The 20,792-nt window shown below is 36.6% G+C and overlaps 3 protein-coding genes across 4 annotated transcripts; 2 read left to right on the plus strand and 1 right to left on the minus strand.

Moving 5' to 3' along the window:
* The first annotated feature begins 699 nt into the window (after nt 1-699).
* tmem134 (transmembrane protein 134) lies at nt 700-4,863 on the plus strand. Of its 2 annotated transcripts, none has more exons than XM_067497864.1 (8): nt 700-909; nt 1,368-1,619; nt 1,716-1,783; nt 1,889-1,975; nt 2,058-2,134; nt 2,695-2,739; nt 4,389-4,442; nt 4,529-4,863. In XM_067497864.1, the coding sequence occupies exons 2-8, from the start codon at nt 1,419-1,421 to the stop codon at nt 4,609-4,611; spliced, it is 615 nt and encodes a 204-aa protein (XP_067353965.1). In that variant the 5' UTR covers nt 700-909; nt 1,368-1,418; the 3' UTR covers nt 4,612-4,863. The 2 variants fall into 2 exon arrangements, with proteins under 2 accessions (XP_067353965.1, XP_067353964.1); XM_067497863.1 differs by having other exon boundaries at nt 701-909; nt 1,390-1,619.
* A 1,994-nt stretch (nt 4,864-6,857) lies between these two features.
* On the plus strand, nt 6,858-12,483 carry aip (aryl hydrocarbon receptor interacting protein). The gene is made up of 7 exons (XM_067498616.1): nt 6,858-7,016; nt 7,566-7,748; nt 7,832-8,020; nt 8,695-8,871; nt 9,004-9,145; nt 11,124-11,353; nt 11,450-12,483. Exons 1-7 carry the CDS (start codon nt 6,918-6,920, stop codon nt 11,453-11,455), a joined length of 1,026 nt encoding a protein of 341 aa, XP_067354717.1. The 5' UTR covers nt 6,858-6,917; the 3' UTR covers nt 11,456-12,483.
* Nucleotides 11,984-18,250, minus strand: cdk2ap2 (cyclin dependent kinase 2 associated protein 2). Its single transcript, XM_067498617.1, has 5 exons — nt 18,149-18,250; nt 16,597-16,752; nt 15,253-15,344; nt 14,310-14,430; nt 11,984-13,434 (listed from the first exon to the last, which is right to left on the minus strand). Exons 2-5 carry the CDS (start codon nt 16,649-16,651, stop codon nt 13,367-13,369), a joined length of 336 nt encoding a protein of 111 aa, XP_067354718.1. The 5' UTR covers nt 16,652-16,752; nt 18,149-18,250; the 3' UTR covers nt 11,984-13,366.
* Between the last annotated feature and the right edge of the window lie 2,542 nt (nt 18,251-20,792).

The raw sequence follows: 20,792 nt of genomic DNA on the forward strand, positions 1-20,792 counted from the left end.
GATGCATGCGGTACAGTAAAACAACGTTTCCCTATAGAATGCAGTATAGTTTAGTAGTTTTCAAGATTCAAGATTCAAACAACTTTATTGATTTATTGCCTTGTTACAGTGTAGAAAAGTAGAAACGAAAGAAAAAACCTTCCACCGAACCAAGACTGATCAATAAGTACGGATATAACCCATCTAGTGAAGTAAACTTAAATGAAATAGAAACAATATTATTTGTCGATTTTGACCATTTATTCCATTATTGGGATGAACAGTTTAATAGCCACTGGGAGAAAGGATCTCTTGTGGCGTTCTGTGGAGCACTTTACTGTGATCGGTCTCCGGCTGAAAGTGCTCCTCTGTGCAGCCAGCACCTAATCGAGTGGGTGGTAGGGATATTCCAGGACAACATTCTCCTCTCAGCCACAACATGCAGACGGTCCAGCTTCTCCCCCAGAACAGAACCAGCCCTCCTTATTAGTTTATAGTATACATGCATATATTAAGTTGGGTTCAATCTATGTAGCTTGTTAATATTAAACTAAAACTAAATAAAAGCCTAAACACGTGTAACCCGGAGTAATGTAACATTGCCCCGTACCCTATGTTTGCGGCCCTTAGTATCCTGTTTCACCCTGTTACTGTTATGGACCACTGGTCGATCGATACCCCGACCTTCGATTGAGTAGGCTGGTCCCCGGGAAGAGCTTTGGGCGTAATCAGTCGTGTGCAATCGAGAGCCGGGTGTTAAAAAAGGAAGAGGCTCAAAACTTTTACGAAGCGTTTTTTGCGCTCGTAAGATCAAAACAAAACATTTGTAGCAGACATTTATAGAAAACTGCTGCAGATAGAACGGATATGTGACCCATCTGTAAGCAACGTCAAGTCGAGTTTCGTCTCGGTGGAAATTTACTTAAGACAGTAAGTTTTCCTCTGGTCATCTGTTCGCCAACGGAAACAGCACAAACAATGGCAGACACCGATAGCAGAGCAGCTAGCCGCTAGTTTCCTTAGTTAATGTTGATCTGCTCAGTCATGTCGGCCAAGAATAGAGAGTCAAATATGTATTTTTCGACTTTATGTCAAATTTGAGTCTTTTAGATTTGTTCAGAATTTTTATCTCTGTTATAACGTTGATAGTGAACTCCACTTACTGCTTAGGCGTGACGTACTTTAACTATTAAGTGTAAAACACTAGTTAAGTAAAGTTGACAAAACCACAACCATAATTGTCATTCAAAGTCCCAGTTTTCTTACTCACCTAGTACATTTTCTTCTATCGCATTACAAGGATGCTTAAACTAGCTTGGTATAGAAATCTGGATAACGTATACAGTGATAATTACTACTAAATGGCCTGACACGTTTTTCTTTCACAGTGCATGTATCTTTTACTTTTAGTGAGCATCAAAGTGTAGGAGGTGATCGCCATGGCAACCCAGTTTAGTATCGATGATGCCTTTGTATTAGAGGGAGATGAGGAAGGGTCTGTGTCTGACGGAGAGGCAGAGGGATGGAAAGACAGAGACGTAGGAGAGATGACATTTGGTCCCCTGACTTTCTCTAAACCTCAGACTCATCCCTCGCCCGCTGCCACTGGAACCCCTGAGCACAGTAACATGAAATATCAGGTACACATACTGCTACTGTGTGCACAAATATATTGTAGACAGGGCTTAGTTGTTTAATTGAAACTGCAATTTGTCTATCATCTGCTGTGTCTGTAGAATCTGGAAAATGAAGATGCATTAGGCAACAATGGCAATTCATCTTTCAATAACTTCTTCAAAATCAGGTGGGTCTTATTTGTAGGACTTTTGATGTTCTTTTTTGTTTTTGTTGTTGTTTGCCTGCATGCTCATTGAATGTGAGATGAAATCTGTTTGTGCTGTCTTCACAGTGACCCTGCGACCCTGTCTTACTGCAGCTCCCAGTGGTCCTTCAGCACCTTGAGTTCTGTCACACAGCTTTCTGCACACTGCTGTGGGTAAGTTCAAACAAACCAAAGACACAGACACACACAGACAGAGAAGCAACAAGAAACAGTTACTTTAAAATGTGTTTCTCAGGTGGTTGTCCCACCCACTGGTGAAGAAAAACAGAAGAGTTGTTCTTGCTTCATTTCTTCTCCTAATAACTGGAGTTGGTAAGTCTTAAGCGTAGGTGTTTCTACCCAGTATTTGTAAAATAAACAACCAAGATTCTCTGATGCGATTGTACTGCTTCCTTGAGAAGAACAAATTAATCTTAGCAATTTCTTGACTGTTGAAGTGGTACAGTAAAAACGTCTGACCATAATGGGTCTTTAAACGTCATAGTATTAGTTAAATGTGGATGGTTTAGCAATTTACATTTATTCATCTTTTAAATATAACATATAAAATTTAATAATTACAATCTAAAATGAATATGAAAAAAGCACAATTGTTTTCACATGATAAAGAAGCACTTTAAAAGAGCCTCTAAGCATATGCCGTTATTTTAATGTTAACAAACTACTACAGACAACTTTGCAGTTTGTTCAGTGTTGTGTGTGTCAGTGACTTGTTTGGCATACAGTGAACTTTGTCTCCTTGTTGATCCACTGTTTATTATAGCTCATTGCCAGAATACCAGAGTTAATGAAAAAAAGTTTAATACTTTATGTAAGTTCCAAGTTGTATCTGCATCTCACTGATATACTTTTTTCAATGTTTTTTGTTTTAGCTCTTATTTTCACTGGTGTTGTCATACAGTTGAATCCAAATGCAGGTAAGAAAGTAAATATATTAAAGGTAGTCTAGTTTTTGTTTGCTTTGTGCAGAAATTATACAATTGCTGTGTTAGTCCAAATGCATGTGGATTTCTAATAAGAAATATTTTACAATACAAGTTGCGCTTAAAATTAAACACTGTAAGCTTCTTTAAAAGTTGATTCAGATGATGAAAAACCATGAACAGACATTACATCTATCATAAACATTTTGATAAATAAACACAGATGGACAGCATAAATTATAAAACAAAGATTTTAATTGATATAATGATCTAGTAGGAGGTCTTCATCTTTCCTTTAAGTGGTATCATTCAGAACCGTTCTTTTTTATTCTATAAATTTGTATCTTAGCCAAAAACAAACTTAGTAGCACTTTGGTCTTTATATAGTCCCTGACTTACTGTTACATACACACTGCTGGACTGCTGGTGAAGAAGATTCAGTCTTTCGAGGTTAAAGTCCTTTTGACGACTGTTTCCCAACCAGTCTGTCCCAGGTGTTGGCTCCTAGCTTTACTTTTACAACAGGCTTAGAGCTGGAAAAGAACAACCTTGTGCAGAAGTTGTGGGCTGTGACTTTAGGTTTGTAGATCAGGATCGTGGTTTTTGTTTTGTTTAGTTTCTTCTGACAGTGTAGACAATGGAAAAAGTTGAAAATGAACTGACTCTTCTCAAGCTTATGGAGTGTTTTTAAACATGTGTACAGTAACAACATGCTTGCTGCACACTCCAAAAACAAAAAAAATCTATGACCTGGTCAGGTGGTAAATTCCGTATAAAGCCCATGTTTCAAAGCTGAAAGCACAGCAACAAACTTCTGAAAAGGTTTTTTTTTAAAGGGCTGTAAGAAATGACAAAATATTTCTCATGTGTGTTCAAGACTGGCACCAATAATGCCCATTACAATCAGAAATAAAGGCAAACATACTTAAGGTTTTAAAAATCAAAAAAGAAACGTACTAACAAAGGGGGTATTAACGGTTGCTATCGATTCACATCAGGGTTTATTTTTATTTCCTCTTTTTCCAATCAACTGGCTTCATTGCTCATGGGCTTTGAAAAAAGAAAAAATACAAGGCAAACAGAAAAGACTTGTTATTTCATATTATTTTTGTAAAGTACAACAAATTTTGAAACAAATGATTTGATTGTTGTGGTTAACTTAAATGTTTTGATAGGGAGAAATTGAGAAATAAAATGTTGTATAGAAACCATCAACAGTAGTTCTCCCTAAAGTTGTACACTGTGGTTTTAAGTTTTTTTTAAATAAGTCTGTTGGTTTTAGATGTTGCACATCTCCTATTCAAAAAAGAAGTACCTTTGGGAGATTTAACGTCACTTTTATTTAACGTTATTCTAAATAAAACCCTGGAAAAACAGATGTGAGTTACTCTTAGGGTCTAAACACAAATAAGATTGAGTTTTTTTTTTAAGAATTAGTTCAAAATTTAATGAAATACATGTGTCTCAGAGTTTTGTGGCAGTCTACCTGTTTACAGGCCTGAGAATTACGTTGAACTTCTGATCTAACCCTTTCAAGAAATCAAATATTTATTTCCAAACATTCCTGTAATGTGTGGTTACATTGATAGTATTGTTGACTGTGTCATTACTGTGGGTTGTAACTAATGAAACTGCCCTTACAGGTGTTTCAAGTGCTATTTTCTTTGTACCTGGATTTCTTCTCTTCATCCCTGGAGGTAAATTGGTAATTTAGTTCCTATAGCCACTAAACACATTAACAGTTGTTTTATACTAACAATGTTGTTTCCTCTATGTCCTACAGTGTACCATGTGATATACATTAGCTGTGCTGTCCGTGGAAGAAGAGGCTTTAAACTGTTCTACTTACCTTATTTTGAAAAATGACATTTTATGACTCACTACATTTCCACTACATTGTGTGGTTTGCTATCTTTATATGAATTGTACGTTGTAGCTTGTAAAAAAAAAAAAATTATTGTCAAACGACCACTACTAGTTGAACCACTTGGTGCCTGGACTGTTTCCACTATATGATCTGACATTGCTGTACACAAAAAGAAGGAGAATCGTCTTGCCTGTGTTTTCTATTTTGTGTGAATAATGACTGTGAAATTACAATAAATATTTTATATATTTTATTTGTGTCAGTCAAGTTAGTTTTCCAAACAGATCAATTTTCCCAGTGTCCCTTGTTGAACAGTTCAAGGATAAATCTATGACGTGTGTGAAGGTGTGTGTTTAAGAACTGAAAAGCTCAGTTCTCTTGCTGTGGCTTCAATTGATTGTGCTAACATTTTTTTAACATACAGCTTAGAAAGGAATAACTTGCTTATATAGTTTTTGGATAAAACATTCATATAAGAAGTGCATTGTTTGTGTGTTGATTGTCTTGGGTTTAAACTTGGATTTGAGATAACAAAGCAAGAGGTAGAATGAGCCCTGCTTATGTACTGTCCTTTAAATTGAATGATTTAGTTTTGGTTATATAGGTTCAACAGATTTCTTGTCCATCAGATACAAACTAATGCCTATCTTAGAATTCCCCTTTTGCATGTATCTGTTAATTTCCATCCACTGGACTTCTAATCAGTTACTACCTAAGCTTTTTTAATATATTAAAAATATTTAAAGTCCGGTGGCAATGGTGGTAAGGTTATGTTAGTTAAGGTGGTAATGTTTAGTTCTATTTTCATTTAATTGCTTTGGAGATGTGGTCATTCAAGTTTTTGTTGTTGTTAAACTATTGTGTTCTACTTTTCAGTTTTTAGCAAAAGTTGCATAAAGATTTGCTTATAAGTGTAAAATCTGGAAAATCTTGGATATAAACGTTTATATTGGTATTGAGTATCGCGACACTTCAGATACTTGCAAATGCAAAAATGTCCAGAAAACATGGAAGAAATAATTAACTTTGCCATGAATTTTGCTTTTTTTGTGAATGTTTATTCCGACATGGCATCCACACAGAAGTTCTTACACTCATATCTGTGTAAAAACCTAAATAAAGCTAGAGTACATCAGTTCCCAAGGGGACAAAAGAAACCAGTCAGGATAAAACGTGACATGTCAGTACAGTACACGAACACAGAGATTTGCACATATTTTGCCTACTAGTAAGACAGTGTAGGTGTGTAAAGGATGGAGTGTCATTTCCCACATAGTGCTGTTTCTTTTGCACATGAAAGGGCACAACTTAACAATTTTCATAAAACGCAACAACCTTTTCTAAGGATAATGGTTTTTCAATTGCAGTTTCACACCCAGTAATCTTCAGTCCTGGCTCTCAGGAAACAAAAGCCCTGCTATTTTTCAAACAAGAATCACTTCTCCTCTGAGTGCCAAGCAGCCATCAACCCAGTAAGACAGGCAACCAGCAGTGGTCAGTTTAAAAATAACGTTTTTTTTTTATTATTTTTATTTATTTTATTTTTTTTATGGTTCTTTAGATTTAGATATCTAGCAGAGGCTCTGGCTAAAAACCTTTAAAAAATTGGAGTAAATTACATAGATTGAAAGTTTTGCAGTAGCGGGGCAAATATGTAGGAATATAATTGGTAATATAATTACCCTTCTGGCAGTGGTGGAGTGTACATTCACTCAACCAGTGTAACCACTTAACATATTTAATGTCTCTTTACATCAAACTAGTACCGATATATGGTTCATGATGTGATACTGTAAGGGGTGTGCTATTAGAACAATAAGTAAAAATATATATAAAAAAGCATATTCATTATTTGTTGTGACAATATTTGAATTAATAACAGTAATATGTAAATGTTTACCAAACATTTTAATGATGCAGATGGTTGAAAATTTAGTTATGTACCCTTAGGTAGATTTAGCTATTTTATATATAAACCTCTATAGCAATGGCTTGCGTCTGTAAAATAAATGTAACGCTAAGTGGAATTCCACTATGTGTGACCTATAACACGATGCCATGAAAAATAAAAAAACAAAACATATGATGCAACATGGGTATATGCCATGAATTTAGACGTAAATCCTCGCGCGTTATCATTCAAAATAGTGGAATTTGGTGTCTATGTCCATCGTTGTTCTGGTCTGCACTGTGGTCGTGACGCAGTCTACGTGTAGAGGGCGCTGTGAGGCCTAAAGTGGCCTCTGACGAGACGACGGGCTTCGGGAAACGTCGTCGTTCGTCGTGAACAGAGACTCGGTCAAGGATGGAGGAAGAGGCACGCAAGCTTGTCGAAGAAGGAATTGTAAAGAAATTAGTTAGTCCCGGTAAAGGAGAGTTGTCGAGCTTTCCTAATGGAACCAAGGTAAAACTATAGGGCCATCGAGTGGGGCTTTGGTTAGTTGTGTGGGGTTTGTTAAGCTAAACGGCGAAGCATTTTAGCTAATGCTATCACCGGGTTTATCTTGGCTAACGTTCACACATTGGACTCCATCGTAGGAAACTGTCAGCTCATGTCACAGTGAACGTACTACGTCTGTAAACACACACCGCTGACACACCCTGGTGTTTTGCTGCCTTTGTGACGAATCGACGTTAGATTTTGGTATAAATCAAGAGGACTCGTATATGTGTTACATTTTTTCCATTTTTTTCTTCATCTGATGGAAAAACAGGGGGCGGGACAGGATGGCATGTGTTTATGATTGCTGATTGGCTATCCTCTAATGTCAGTCACATTTTTACCGTCGTAGTTGAAAAGAAAGTTATAACAGTGTGAACCATTGTACAGACGCTCTGCAGGCCTCTGCAAACGCAGAGTTTGTTTTTAGCAAAGGGCATAGACCATCTTCTAATAACTGTGTTGAATAGGGTTTCTTTTTTTGTTGTTGTTTACCTGTGTATTCTTTACCAGGTGGTCTTCCACTACCGTACCAGCCTCTGTGATGGCACGCTGCTGGATGACTCCAGGACCATGGGGGGCCGCAGCAAACCCATGGAGCTCATCTTGGGCAAGAAATTTAAACTAGCTGTGTGGGAGAGAGTGATCATCACCATGAGACAAGGTGAAATTGCAGAATTTACCTGCGACAACAAGGTTTGTAGCTGGCCGTGCTGGATGTAACAGCGTAGCGATCTTGTTCCTCCACAATGTTGACTGTCTCTGTCCTTATCCCTTAGCACACAGCACTTTACCCACTCGTGTCGCAGTCTCTGAGAAATATCAGTGTTGGCAAGGACCCACTGGAAGGCCAGAGGCACTGCTGTGGCATTGCCCAGATCCACTCTCACCATTCTCTGGGGCACAAGGACCTGGATCATCTCCAAGCCAATCCACAGGCCCTTGTCTTCACCATTGAGCTGCTGGAGGTGAGCAGAGCACTTTATCGGGCTGCCTTAATGGCAAAGTGTTTGAGATTTGACTCCACTCATTTTTTGAGAGAAATATAAATCTGTTGAAAATGATTTCATGTCAAAAAAACAAGCAGTTGTCCAAGAAGATTGCCTAAAAAAACTAGTGAAAACCCATAGAACTTTCAGGAAGTTAATTTTATTGATTAAAAGCAATTTGTACACACAACTTTTTTGTATACACCTTCTATTTTGTTTAGCTGTCCTTCATGAATCCAAATGCTGCTTAAATACACACTCAGTTTCCTGGCTAAAATAAATTAAAGTAGTAATATTCAGTTCTTTTTTTTTTCAAACTAATTTAGGTGTAGTTTAACTGTCTGTTTATTTTGCAGGCTGTAGGTTTTGTTGTATTGCTGTTAGACTGTATTGTGTTTCAATTTTTAATTTTTTTAAACAGAATTTGCATGGAGTTTTGCTTAACACAGTAACTTCTGGCTTTGCATTTGGAGGCTAAAATGAAAAGCTGATATACGTCCTTAATTTGTCTACATTTTAGGCTTGCACATAGGCAAAACTGCCTAAATATTGTGTATATAAACCATAAAAATTTCCCCTGTATTACATAATCTTTACTATCCTACAGTAAGTGCTGCGACTGCCACTGATCTCTGACCTCTTTGTCTGCTTAGGTTCTTCCTCCAGGATCATTCCAGCTTGATGTGTGGGCAATGACAGACCAAGAGAAACTTGAGCTTGTGCCTCAGATGCATGAGGAGGGTAACTCACTGTTCAAACAAGGAAAAATTGCGGAGGCCACCGAGAAGTACTACAATGGCATTGCCTGTCTGAAAAATCTACAGATGAAGGTTAGGGAAGGTCTTATGTTATTTATTGTATTTGGTTAGAATACATAAGCAACAAGTTCTTTATTTGATTGTTATAGACAGTGAGTTTAAGTGTCTAAAACTCTTCTATGGGACTTTCTTCTCTTATTTCAGGAGCATCCTGGAGATGAAGCATGGATTAAGTTGGACCTTATGATCACACCACTGCTCCTGAATTACTGCCAATGCAAGTTACTTCAAGCACAGTACTACGAAGTTATTGAGCACTGCACATCATTGGTCTTCAAATATGAAGGTAAGACAACGTTGTTATAACTTTGCAAGAAACAACAGATAAAACTATTTTTCATTTCTACGTATTGTAATTACGTGTTTGAAACTTAAACAGTATATGTTAATTGGTGAAGATGAGCTAACCAAAATTAGATATGACTCTGACATGTAGTAGAAAAGATAAATAATGACATCTAAAAGGATATTTATATAAAGCAGGAAATTATTCTAGTGTTAGTATATGAAAGTGGAAATGTATCTTTCCATGTTAATGTTGGATAAGAATTATCAGTCGAAGGAGCCATGGAGGGCAGGTCTCTAAATATAGAAAGCAGGGGACATGGGTGAACTGAGTTGGAAAAGCAGATGGAAATTAATAAGAACATTTGTAGCCAAATATTTTATTTTGCTGCATAACTGGAGCATATGAATATGAATGGCAGGAAACAGCTTTGATAGCTTTTAATTTATCCAGGTAATATGATGAAGTATTTGTCTTTGCATGAAATATGAAAACAGATAGAAAAAGCAAACTGAAAAACTGCTTTAGTTTGTCATCGTGGCTCAATGGTGTAGTTATTGGACAGTAGTTTGTTTTTTTTTTCAATTTAAAATATCTACAACATAATCTGCAAAATGTGAAGTTGTCTGAATTAGGGGTGTCCCCAACTAGAAATGTTTATAGTCAAACCTGATTCGTCTACCCTATAGTCAACTTATAGTCAAAATAGGTTTTGTTTTTGTTTTAGCTCAGTGATCTATCTATCTATCTATCTATCTATCTATCTATCTATCTATCTATCTTATTAAATGTAATAGGGAAAAGATCTGATACAACTGATGTGATGGGAGAGACAGTCAGGTTAGAAACTACTGTCCCTCTGAAATGAATTAAGTTAAATGTGTTTCCACTGCAGTGAGTTGGCTCACTATTGTCACATTGAATAGTTCACATAAACTGACCATGTCCAGAGAATGCTGCAGGATCTAATTATTTATCAATAAAGACTTGATCAGTCAGGACAGTGATCTGATGTTTCGGGTTTTCATTTTCATGGCGGTGTAAAGAAGTATTAGGAGGATGTATTAATTTGCAATTGTGTAAAGTCATTTTGTATTAATAGAACAGTATAGTGGCCTACGCATACAGAGATGTGCCTAAACAATATAAATTTTGTTTGGACTGTTATTATGAATTTTGTCAGTTGTTTTAAGATTTACCTGACCAACAACACTAGTGGGGGTAATAGTTGAGTTTGAATGAATACAGTAAGGAGAGGAGCCAGTCTCATTGTGAATGCTCTGACTAGAATGATAATCTGCGCTATGTGAAGCTCCTTGACTGGACAAATGAGTTAAGAGACTCCAACACTGCACTATTAGTAAGCCTAGCACGGTCTCTATTCACCTGTGACCTGTCAAATGCTGAGTGCCAAACCTGCTTCAGACACCTGTCCATATTTCTAGACAAAACTGTTGCACCTACTCCATTAGGATGAAGGCCGTCCACTTTTAGCAGGTCAGGGCGACCAGAGAAAGAGGGCCAGTTATCCACGAGAGCAAATCCCTGTTCCTTACAGTGACTAACCAGCCAGCGGTTCATCAAAGTGTGCTATACTTCATTTTAACTATAATAACTGCATACTACATAATAGCTTTGCTCCATGCTGCTATGAAATAAGTTCACTAGAGAAAGCACGAGAATAAAGTAGTAAAAAGTTAGCAGTGTAACTATATTCACTTCTATATAATTACTACCAGAAAAATAGAATATACATAAATTATTATACTTTACTTATCGCACGGCAATCATGTTGACAATGCAAGAAGCTGCAGCATAACGTTTAGACTTAGAATGTTATTCACACCTTGTTGACCGAACTCTCACTAAAATCGTTGCTCATCACATACACTAAGCAGTGGATATCTATTTCCTTTGTATTGCTTCCAGCTTGCATAAGTGGAATACTCATTAGTGCATTTCCTCTCCTTCCTAACAGACAATGTGAAAGCCTACTACAAGCGGGCTAAAGCCCATGCTGCAGTTTGGAACGAGGCAGAGGCACGAGCTGACTTTACTAAGGTGCTGGAACTGGACCCCTCTCTAGGCCCATCTGTGGCAAAGGAACTGAGGGCTATGGAAGAAAGGATTCGCAACAAGGAAAAAGAGGAAAAGGGCCGCTACAAAGGCTTATTTAACAACAGCACACCACCAGCCACTGCCACAACGGTCAGTCCAGTTTGAGTTTTGGGAACCAGATTAAATTGGAAGCTTGTTTGCTATTAGACAATGTGAACATTCTCAAGTCTTCTTTTATCCTTGTAGGGTTGAATCATGATGGAGGAGAAACTACACAGACACTGCTGGTGTTTGGTTTTTTTATATGATGTACTCTGCCACCCTGCCCTCATCAGTCCACGCAGGTGCATTCAAACACACCCACAAGTTACTAATGTATATGGTGCAATTTTCCATTCCTGTTTAATTTTCCTAAGTCTCTGTCTCTAAATATAATTAGGCTTTTGATAAGCATGTTCTGACATCAGTTTGATTTAAAGGTCCATAATCCCAGTCTGTGCCAACCAGCAGCAACATTCATACAGTGCATCATTTAGTTCAGTCTAAGGGAATTCTGAATTCTGTTTCTTACTAAGCCTATTAAGGCTTGTACATTACATTGTTGTGGTAAATAACCAGCTCAGAGTAATGGACAAATGTTAATCTTAGCAACGTTTTTTATAGGATATGCTGCAGAGACCTTTTTTCTTATTTAATAATGATTTTATGTGCTGCTTGTGAAAATTCACTATATAGTGATTTATATAGTAAACCTCAACTTCTTCAAATGCAGTCTTTGAGTTACCATTACAATTACTTTTAATTGTAGGCCCAACAAAGAAAGATTAACATGGATCTGAAAAGAAATGCAGGAATGTTTTTTTTTTTTTTTCCCCACAAGGGACATTGTGTACTCTCATCCCATCTCTGCCTTGCACCACCATACCCTCATTTCTATCAGTGACAGCAGAAGCTTTGGAGTGAGCAGGAAATCGTAATTTCCTGGTAGGTGTGACATGGACACCAAGCGATCTCTGTCAACCATTATAACACATATGGACATGGGATTCTTAAAATACTAACATTATTGTCAATATGTACTCAGCAAAACCCTCAGTATCCCCATCACCCTTCTCCTGTTAATTACTCATGAAGCAGTGGGTCATTAGCCCAGCCTGTCTAAAGTGAGGTGTTTGAGGTTATGATGATGTATCTGAAAACAAATGTGTATCCTTGGCTTTATGTATTTTGAAATATTTAATACTGTCATGCAGAGAAATTAAAGGAAAAAATTAACTGTTGTCTTGTCTTCTCTTGCTTTGTTTTAAAGTAAATCGGGGATCCTAAACTGGCAGCATGTTGAGCACATGAAATCTGGCCCCCATGGAAAGCTAGTTTAGGTCTTCTGACATAGTTTAACCCCAGTAAAATCTGTTTAAAATGTTCAGTGTATTATGCAATTTACGTTTTTGTTATTGTTTCAAAGCTAAAGGTCCATTTTAGTTAATTTAAACTACTTCATGTGGTGTCTCATCACTGTCTGAAAAAGAGAAACTACCCACTAACGACATTCAGACATATGAATGATGTTTAAAAAATGTTTTTGCTGTTATTTAATTAAGATATACATACTGAACTGCAAAAATCTGGTTTACAAAATTTCCATACTAACAAACTGACTTGATGTACAGATTTCTTGGGACAGAAGAATCTTTACAATTGTCTATACTACAACATATAATTAAACAATGGTAAATTAAAACACGTTAAATTCAAGATAATATATTCAATATGATGAGTGGCATTGTAAAATTTAGAATAGAAACTTCACAAGTTCTGGTTGAAAATTGAAATTTTTTTAAAAAGCCAATTTTGATATTCAACTGCCATTTTTTTCCCATAACTGTGCTTAAAAATATTTAGGAATTCCCTACACACATTTCAACATAGATACAAAACTGCATCCACTCCACAGGTCACAAAGTTTGTCAATAACAAAGGTTTTGGTGGATTGCAGGTAACAATCAAGACAAGAGGGACAAAAGCATCTATAAAATCCCAGCAAGAAAAAGCACAAAAGGTAGGAGATTTAAAAAAGAAAAGAAAACAGTTGTATAACTTAGGATGATGAGGCTGAAATTCTACAGGGAAATTGCAAGGGATGAAGGGATCTTTCCAAAAAGGTTATGTGCGTGCACTTCTTTCAGTTTCTGCAAGACACTCCCTGACCAGTGCACGGGCATGGATTATACCTGGGCAAGACAAAAAAACAAAACAAAAAAAAACATGAAAAGGCTGGCATTTCATTGCAAAAATATTTGGTATAAATTTAATTGTACACATTATCTTTCTGAGCTTATCTCCTCTACAAAACGCCCTCAACAGCTGTTATTCCAGAGATGATAAAGTGTCTACAGGTCAAGTCAAATACAATGACCAGTTCACTGGTATTTCCTGCTAAGTAAATGGTAGGTGCTACTACAACCTTTGTTACTGGTAATAATGTCCCACTCTTTTATTGTTTTTCTTAATAGTAATTAAATCTATATGTAAAATACAGCTTACAAAAAGTTTTCATCCGCTAAATTTCTGAGTTAATTACCATTTTTCTCTTTGTACTTAGAGATCTATACTGGCAGAGATCTGTTTCCATGCTGAGATTATTTTGGTAAATTTTTCTCAAAAAAGAAATGAAATCCACAGTGATTCAATGCTGTACATAACAATTAGGCACTGTATGGCTGTAATTGTGCCAAAAAGTAATCCATAGACAATGAAATGTTTTCTTCACAATAAGAGTTCTTCAGTACAGTTGTAAAATTCTTTAATAGGAAACTAAATTAACAACAAAGTTAATGTTAAGATTTCACATTTTTACCTAAAATTATTAAAATTTAAATTTTACAATAGCATGCAATTCTAGACAGTGTCCGGCCTTCTTTCACCAAAGAGCAAAAATCAAGTTTTATTTTATTCTACTAGTTGATGCCCAAGGTTACCTGTTTACCTGGGGTCCTACATTTCCATGATAAAAGCACAGTACAATAGGAAAAACTGCCTGTCCTTGTCCTAGCACTCTTTTATTTATTTACTGACATTATGCAGTTCTTTGACAAGTCAAACTTACCTCTCTTTAGCCTTTCCATGGCACTCTTGCTCCCAGCATATGTAGGCCTGATCTCACGGCTCATCTCCTCAATGACGGACAGAAGCTCACTGTAGGTGGACCCTTGAGATACTTTGACAGGCTGTTGTTTGATTTTTGGATTTTTTTTTTAATTTGATTAGGGGAGATAAAAAAATTACATCAATACTAGTCACAGCTGAAAATTCATATGTCAGGTTCAGTAAACTGCAGAATGCAGTGAACATACAGAATTTGCTAATATGGTAAATCTTAAACTTTTGTCATTATTTTAAAAACATACTTAAATCAAAATGACACTACCTAAAACTACACCGCCACCACTCAGATGATCCATCAAGTTGATTGATCTGCATTGCCATGCTTTCAGAGCAGTAATGATGTCCATTGTTTCCAATTCATCCAACAAATGCTTTTCCAGATTCAATTCACGCAATGACCAAGCTACCAACTTGACTATCAACAACACCCCAATGTGTCAGCTGTCTTTTACAATAGCAGCATTGTAAATGTGCATCTGTACAGAGTATTCAGGGCAGATGGAGCAATAAGAGGTAGAGAAAGACATTCTGGGCAGCAGGTACTTAAATTTTCTAGATAATGTTTAGGTGAAATAACTGAATCAGGACTATCTAAATATAATAACAGAAGCTCAGCTGCTGAATGTCACAGAATAAACCAAGTGACCCCAACAGAGCCTGCATTTTGATTTTTTTTTTGTTTGTGTGCAGAGGTAATTTAAAGCCAGAATATTAGCTTCTACACTGTATGCATGTAGGCAATATTTGTTAAATTTATTTCACTTTAGATGTACTACATAGTTTCAGCTGTTTTGGGGGTAAATAAGTGACCATAAAAAAGCCCTACATAAAGACCACCAGTAAGTATAAGACAACAGAACACAGACGATTGTAATGTAAAATACCTGAACAAAGCCCATGGAGGGTGGACCAAAGTCACTGAAAGCTGGCCTAAAGTTGGATGATGAGGGAAGAGATGGAGAGGGCACAGAAGAGCCTGGGCAGAAGAAGAGAAAAGATATACCTTATAATAATACAATAATAATCAGCAATTAAAAACTGCCTTTATCATTTACAGTGCCTTGCAAAAGTATTGATATCCCTTGAAATTTTGTATTTTATTGGGATTTTATGTGATAAACCAACACAAAGTGGCACATAATTGTGAAGTTAAAGGAAAATGCTAAATGGTTTTCAAAAGTTTTGTTTTTCAATTGAGAATCTGTGGCAAGACTTGAAAATTGCTGTTTACAGATCTCTCCATCCAATCTGAACTTGAGCTATTTTGCAAAGAATGGGAAAAAGTTTCGCTCTCTACATGTGCAAAGCAGGTAGAGACGTACCACAAAACACTTGCAGCTTTAATTGCAAAGAAAGGTGGTTCTACAAAGTATTGACTCACACATCTGAAAAACTACTTTACAGTATTTTTCATTCATCAAATACACACATTGGGTACACATGGCTGAAACTAACACACTTTATGAAATCTCCACTTCATAAAACGTTAGAATATTAGCTGATTCAACTGTATCGTCATATTTGAGGCTTCAGTGTTTAAGGCTGTTGCGTTGTGCTGTACTGACAAAAGTTCCTATTATTTACTTTACAACATCTGTATTAATGAAGCTGGGCTTAACACAGAATGATTGCTGTATAACACAGTGCAGTTCAAGAGCAAGCATCTCATTCAATGATCATACTCAATGTAGGAGGGGTGTGCTTGGGGGCTGCTGTCTGACTGACAATAAAATAAATTGGGCTCCATGGTTACAGTAGCCTACACACAGTCAGGTTTAACTTTAGCCTGTTCATAACAAGTCCAAAAACTTGCTATGATAAATGCAGAAGTGGAGGAGAGATAGTTTGCCAAGCTGATGCTACTGTTATTCTCAGTTTTACTTGGTCAGTAAAAAAGCTACATGTGCGCTGATAAGCTATTTACTCACTTTTATTGTGCTTACAGCAATGTACAGTTGTAAAGTTAGTCTCACCACCTCTGTCATTCCTCCTCTCCGCTCCAGCTCCACTATGCCCTCGGTCACAGAGACCGGACAGAAAGGAGAGACTGCAGCATAAACTAAATTTTCCGGTCCACTAATCTTAATTCTCACCACAAATACTTTACATGGCCACGGTGTAAAATTTTTTTATTAACGAAAAATGGCAACTGCCCAGTAAGTGCATGAACAATTGTAAGGAGAGCAAGAGTAAGCAAGTGAAAAAAAAAGTTTTTTATATAAAAGTACCTGGAGGAGTGTGGTTGGAGCCAGATGGCGCAGGAGCAATGGGCTTGTAACTCATAGCGATGTCAGCAGACAGCTCCCCGTATGACGCGCCACTTCCTTCGGTCCCGTCAACCCGGTGCTTATACAGTTTTACTGGTGGTGATGAGCTCCTAGGAGCTGATGTAGAGAAAGTAAGGACAATCGAATAAAATAAAAAAGCTAAATACCTAGAAGTAATTTTATGAGACTGTACTCACAGTGTCACATAAAACCATAAATTACCCATCTCTTATCATTCACTCTCAATATGAGCTCTTACCCTCTGGTTGATAATTTATACTTTAACACTGAACTGAACTGTTATAACGACTTATTCATATCTGTACCCATATTGAGTTTAGACAGTAACAGAACTGTCTTTGTGGAATGAGATGCGCTAAAATAACTCTATTGTATAAGACAGTTGGACAATGCTGCCATTTACTTATATAGTAGGGTGGCACTGTAATAATGTGGTCATGTTACACTTTGCTCTGAAGTTTTATTCACTGGACAAAAATGAACTAAAAGACATTTGTTTCAAACCTTCAATTAACGTTCAAGTACTTGAGTATTTAGTATGCATTTTATGATAATTCATACTTTTATAACTATAATTCAAAAGGAAGTAATGTATCTTATAAAATCTTCTATACAATCATATCAGTAACTGTTAAGGTCTTTGCTATGTTTTTATTTGTCAATAAGCTCCACTATTCTACATCTCTTATTCAAATAGCAGTTCCAGGAATATTGTACATATTTATATACAAGAACAATAAAACTAAAGATACCCCAAGTTAAGTTTGAATTTATTTATAGTTTTGTTTTTTAACAGTTTTATGCGCCGATCCTTTGGTACGGCTTTTCCTTCAAGTCGGGAAACACTATAGAAGTGCTGACATGCATCAGTATGAATCTGTGTTACTTTGTCTTTAGTTTTTTTTAAGATCAGATCCTTAAAGATAAACTAGTAGTTTAAAAATGTACAAATACTTCTAAAATTACCGGGTAAATGATGTTTATAGCAAATGAATAGCGTTATGATTACTAGTAGTACTTACTTAGCACACGTACCTGTTCCATTATTGTTGGTACAGTATAAGATCTACAATGTAAAGCTAGATTTTCTAACGATAAGCCTAACGTTAGTGTTCACTAGTGTTTGGATTTTATTAGATGTGATATTTAACAGCTAAGTTAAATGTTAGTTTTTTGTGTGTGCGGAAATATTACGTCTGGCTTTGGGGGATTTGGTAGAAGTCACACTTAAACAGAGCCAGCGGTCCTGAATGGAACAAAAGCTGACGTTAGCTATAGAGGAAGGTTCCAAGCTAGCTATCTACTACTTGGTAACGTTAGCTGGATTAGCTAGCTGTCGCCGGTTAGCATAACAACTAAAATAAAACCCTGAGAAATCGTTGTGATGAAGCGTTGTGATTCTACAAATAGATAGTGAAGAATAGAAAGCTAATCTACATGTAGGACCATTCAGAAAACACCGAACAAGTTAAAAGAGTGGGTTTTTTCTTACCTTTTTACGGAGACTTAAAATTACCGACTGGAGTCCGAGCGCTTCCTTTCTGTTTGAGTCTGCGCAGTAGAGACGCGTAGTACGTGTAGTAGTGGGCGCACTCCATTTGGTCGTGACGATGTGCCGCCTGTGACGTTGTGGCAAAGGCGGGGAAAGTATAGTAAATGGAGTGCCGGCGGATAATTACGCTGCTGATATGACGTTGATCAACATGAGCTGATAAACAACTGATGATGTGTCGGACATCTTTGCTCTTAAGTTACATGTATTACATTGTATTCATTAAATAGTCATAAAGATTTGTAAATAGTCATAAAGATTTTGATAGACAGTCTTTGGTCGGCAAAAGCCGCACGTGCTGTCTCGTGGAACAGAACATTAGGCCCACGTGGTTTTAACCGCAGGGTTTTTTGTAGTTTTGGGTGTTTATTTTTATTTTTTAAGTTAGTTAGTTTGTTTTTATTTTCCAGCGATATTACTGGCAGATGGACTAATCTTCGACGTCTGTTCTGTCATCACAAGGACTCATCTGCACAACATTAAATACTAAAATAGTCAATAGTTATAATTAACGAATAACTCATTTTAATTAATTTATTGTTTATTAATTTAATTTTATGGCCTAATTTTAAATTAAATCAATCCCATGGTCATTTCTGCAAAACTGAATTTGGAACTTCAGTAATGAACTATTGGGAATAACAAAATGCTGCATTTTCATGGTTCTTTCTTTCATCAGGCTGTTACCTCCATGTATTTAAAACTCCACAACCCCAGTTTGTTATCCAGTAACAGGATTTCTGTTAAATATTAATTACATATGCAGAATTGTATGCCTCTGGCAAAATATTGTTTTTTAGTTAGTATTATTTCACAAGTCATTATTTTGAGTCAACTATATTCATATTTATACTCATCAGACATATAATTTCATCACTGAATAGTTTACAGTCAGTGTCTGATGTTCTTTCAAGTAAGACTGAAAAAGTGAAGGTTGAAGCCAAAGCTTATTTATAAACCATAGCCCTCATTCATTATCTATGTAGATGTCATGATTCTGGAAAGAAAAAGTTTAGAAACACCTACACACTTTTGTATTTATATTATCTGCAGGTTTTATTGGCAGCACTTTACTGATCACTTTTTGCAGATATTCAAGTATGATTTTCTCGCAGGCCTTCTGCAGCACTTCTCAAAGGTCTGCTGAGTCTGAGCCAGTGTTCTTGAACCACACCACCTCACTGAAGTTTAGATCTGGCCCTCACCAAGAGTATGTTAGCTTCTCCACACAATTCTTACACAGCCAAGAAAAATGTCTTAGTGAAAAAATTTAATTACTCCCAATGAGTTTATGCCCATGCCTCTTTAGTATGGAGTGATATCCATGTGGATGGACTGATCTGTGACATCTGTTCATGATGCAGATCACCCAGTCTCCCATTGCCAAAGTATTTCCAGATCATCATGTTTCCACATCTTTGCTTCACAGATGGTGCTAGGCAGACATCTATCGTGCTTTCATGAGTTTTGCATGTTCCTTGCTTAGATCCAAACACCTCAAACTGAGTCATCTTAATTCCACTGATTGCACTGCCACCTTTGCCAACTCTGCCCATGAGACCAGCTAACCTGAGTCTCCTACTCTTCTCTCTCTCTCCTGAGCAGTTATTCAAGGGGGCCACTGCAAGTTTTTGCCTCCCTGGGCAGATGGGCACATGGCCTTCTATTTTATCTTCTGTCCCATTCAGATCCAGTATCAGAACATGCAAACTCCACACAGAAAGGCCATGGACAGTCTGCGACGCAAATCCGCAACCTTCTAGCTGTAAGGCAGCAGTGCTCCCCTCTTCTTTTATTAGGAAAACTGTAAACTATGCTAATTTTAACACTCTGTCTTCATGCCATGTCTGTAACTTTTAACCCTGCTAGACTGTTGGAGACCACAGAACCGAAGGTCCATTTGCATAGCTTTTCAACTTCTCTCAGAATAAAATGATATAATTAGTTTTAATGTATCAAAAGAGGCCATTTATCTTTAATGCAAACAAAATAAACAAAACACTTGAGTTTTTTTGTAACATCCCTTTTTTCAGAGTGAAAAAAGCTTATCATTAAGCAGTGCTTTAATTTAATCAGTATCTGTATTTAATCCGCCATACTTACTGTATAGAGAGCAGACATAGTTAGTTCAAACTGATGTAAGGTTTAATGCAAAAACATTTAGCTGGTGCCAAAATGTTTAAAGCTCTGTAATTTTCTGAATGTTTGGTGTGTATAATTCAGTGAAACACTAGCAATGCTTCTTTCACGCAGATCATTTTTACAAGATTTTTTTGTGATTTTGTGACTGAAAATATATATACGTATATATATATATTATATATAATATGTATATAAGTATACAGAAGACTGCAGAATGTTTCTTGTTTGACTCCAGAGGACATGAACCATTCAGTACATGAGCTACCTTGATTTTGTCACAAAAAATGTGAGACAGTACCCTGCAGAGAGGAAGACATCAACTTCTGTATTATATTTGCACTTAATCTGACTAAAAGGACACGCCTCACATTTTTAGACATGATAATTGTGGTGTCTCATTTTACTCAGGCTCTTAAGTGACATCAATTGGAACAAAGAAGTG

This window comes from Channa argus, chromosome 3 (genome assembly GCF_033026475.1).
Source record: "Channa argus isolate prfri chromosome 3, Channa argus male v1.0, whole genome shotgun sequence".
Classification (NCBI taxonomy): domain Eukaryota; kingdom Metazoa; phylum Chordata; class Actinopteri; order Anabantiformes; family Channidae; genus Channa; species Channa argus.

Coding starts and splice junctions, on each gene's coding strand:
- aip (XM_067498616.1), top strand. CDS start 6,918: ATGGAGGAAGAGGCACGCAAGCTTGTCGAAGAAGGAATTGTAAAGAAA. Junction 7,749..7,831: donor AATTTACCTGCGACAACAAG/GTTTGTAGCTGG, acceptor CTTATCCCTTAG/CACACAGCACTTTACCCACT. Junction 8,021..8,694: donor TCACCATTGAGCTGCTGGAG/GTGAGCAGAGCA, acceptor TTGTCTGCTTAG/GTTCTTCCTCCAGGATCATT.
- tmem134 (XM_067497864.1), top strand. CDS start 1,419: ATGGCAACCCAGTTTAGTATCGATGATGCCTTTGTATTAGAGGGAGAT. Junction 1,784..1,888: donor AATAACTTCTTCAAAATCAG/GTGGGTCTTATT, acceptor CTGTCTTCACAG/TGACCCTGCGACCCTGTCTT. Junction 2,135..2,694: donor TCTCCTAATAACTGGAGTTG/GTAAGTCTTAAG, acceptor TTTTTGTTTTAG/CTCTTATTTTCACTGGTGTT.
- cdk2ap2 (XM_067498617.1), bottom strand. CDS start 16,651: ATGAGTTACAAGCCCATTGCTCCTGCGCCATCTGGCTCCAACCACACT. Junction 15,345..16,596: donor CTCCAACCACACTCCTCCAG/GTACTTTTATAT, acceptor TCTTCTGCCCAG/GCTCTTCTGTGCCCTCTCCA. Junction 13,435..14,309: donor CATGGAAAGGCTAAAGAGAG/GTAAGTTTGACT, acceptor TGTCTTGCCCAG/GTATAATCCATGCCCGTGCA.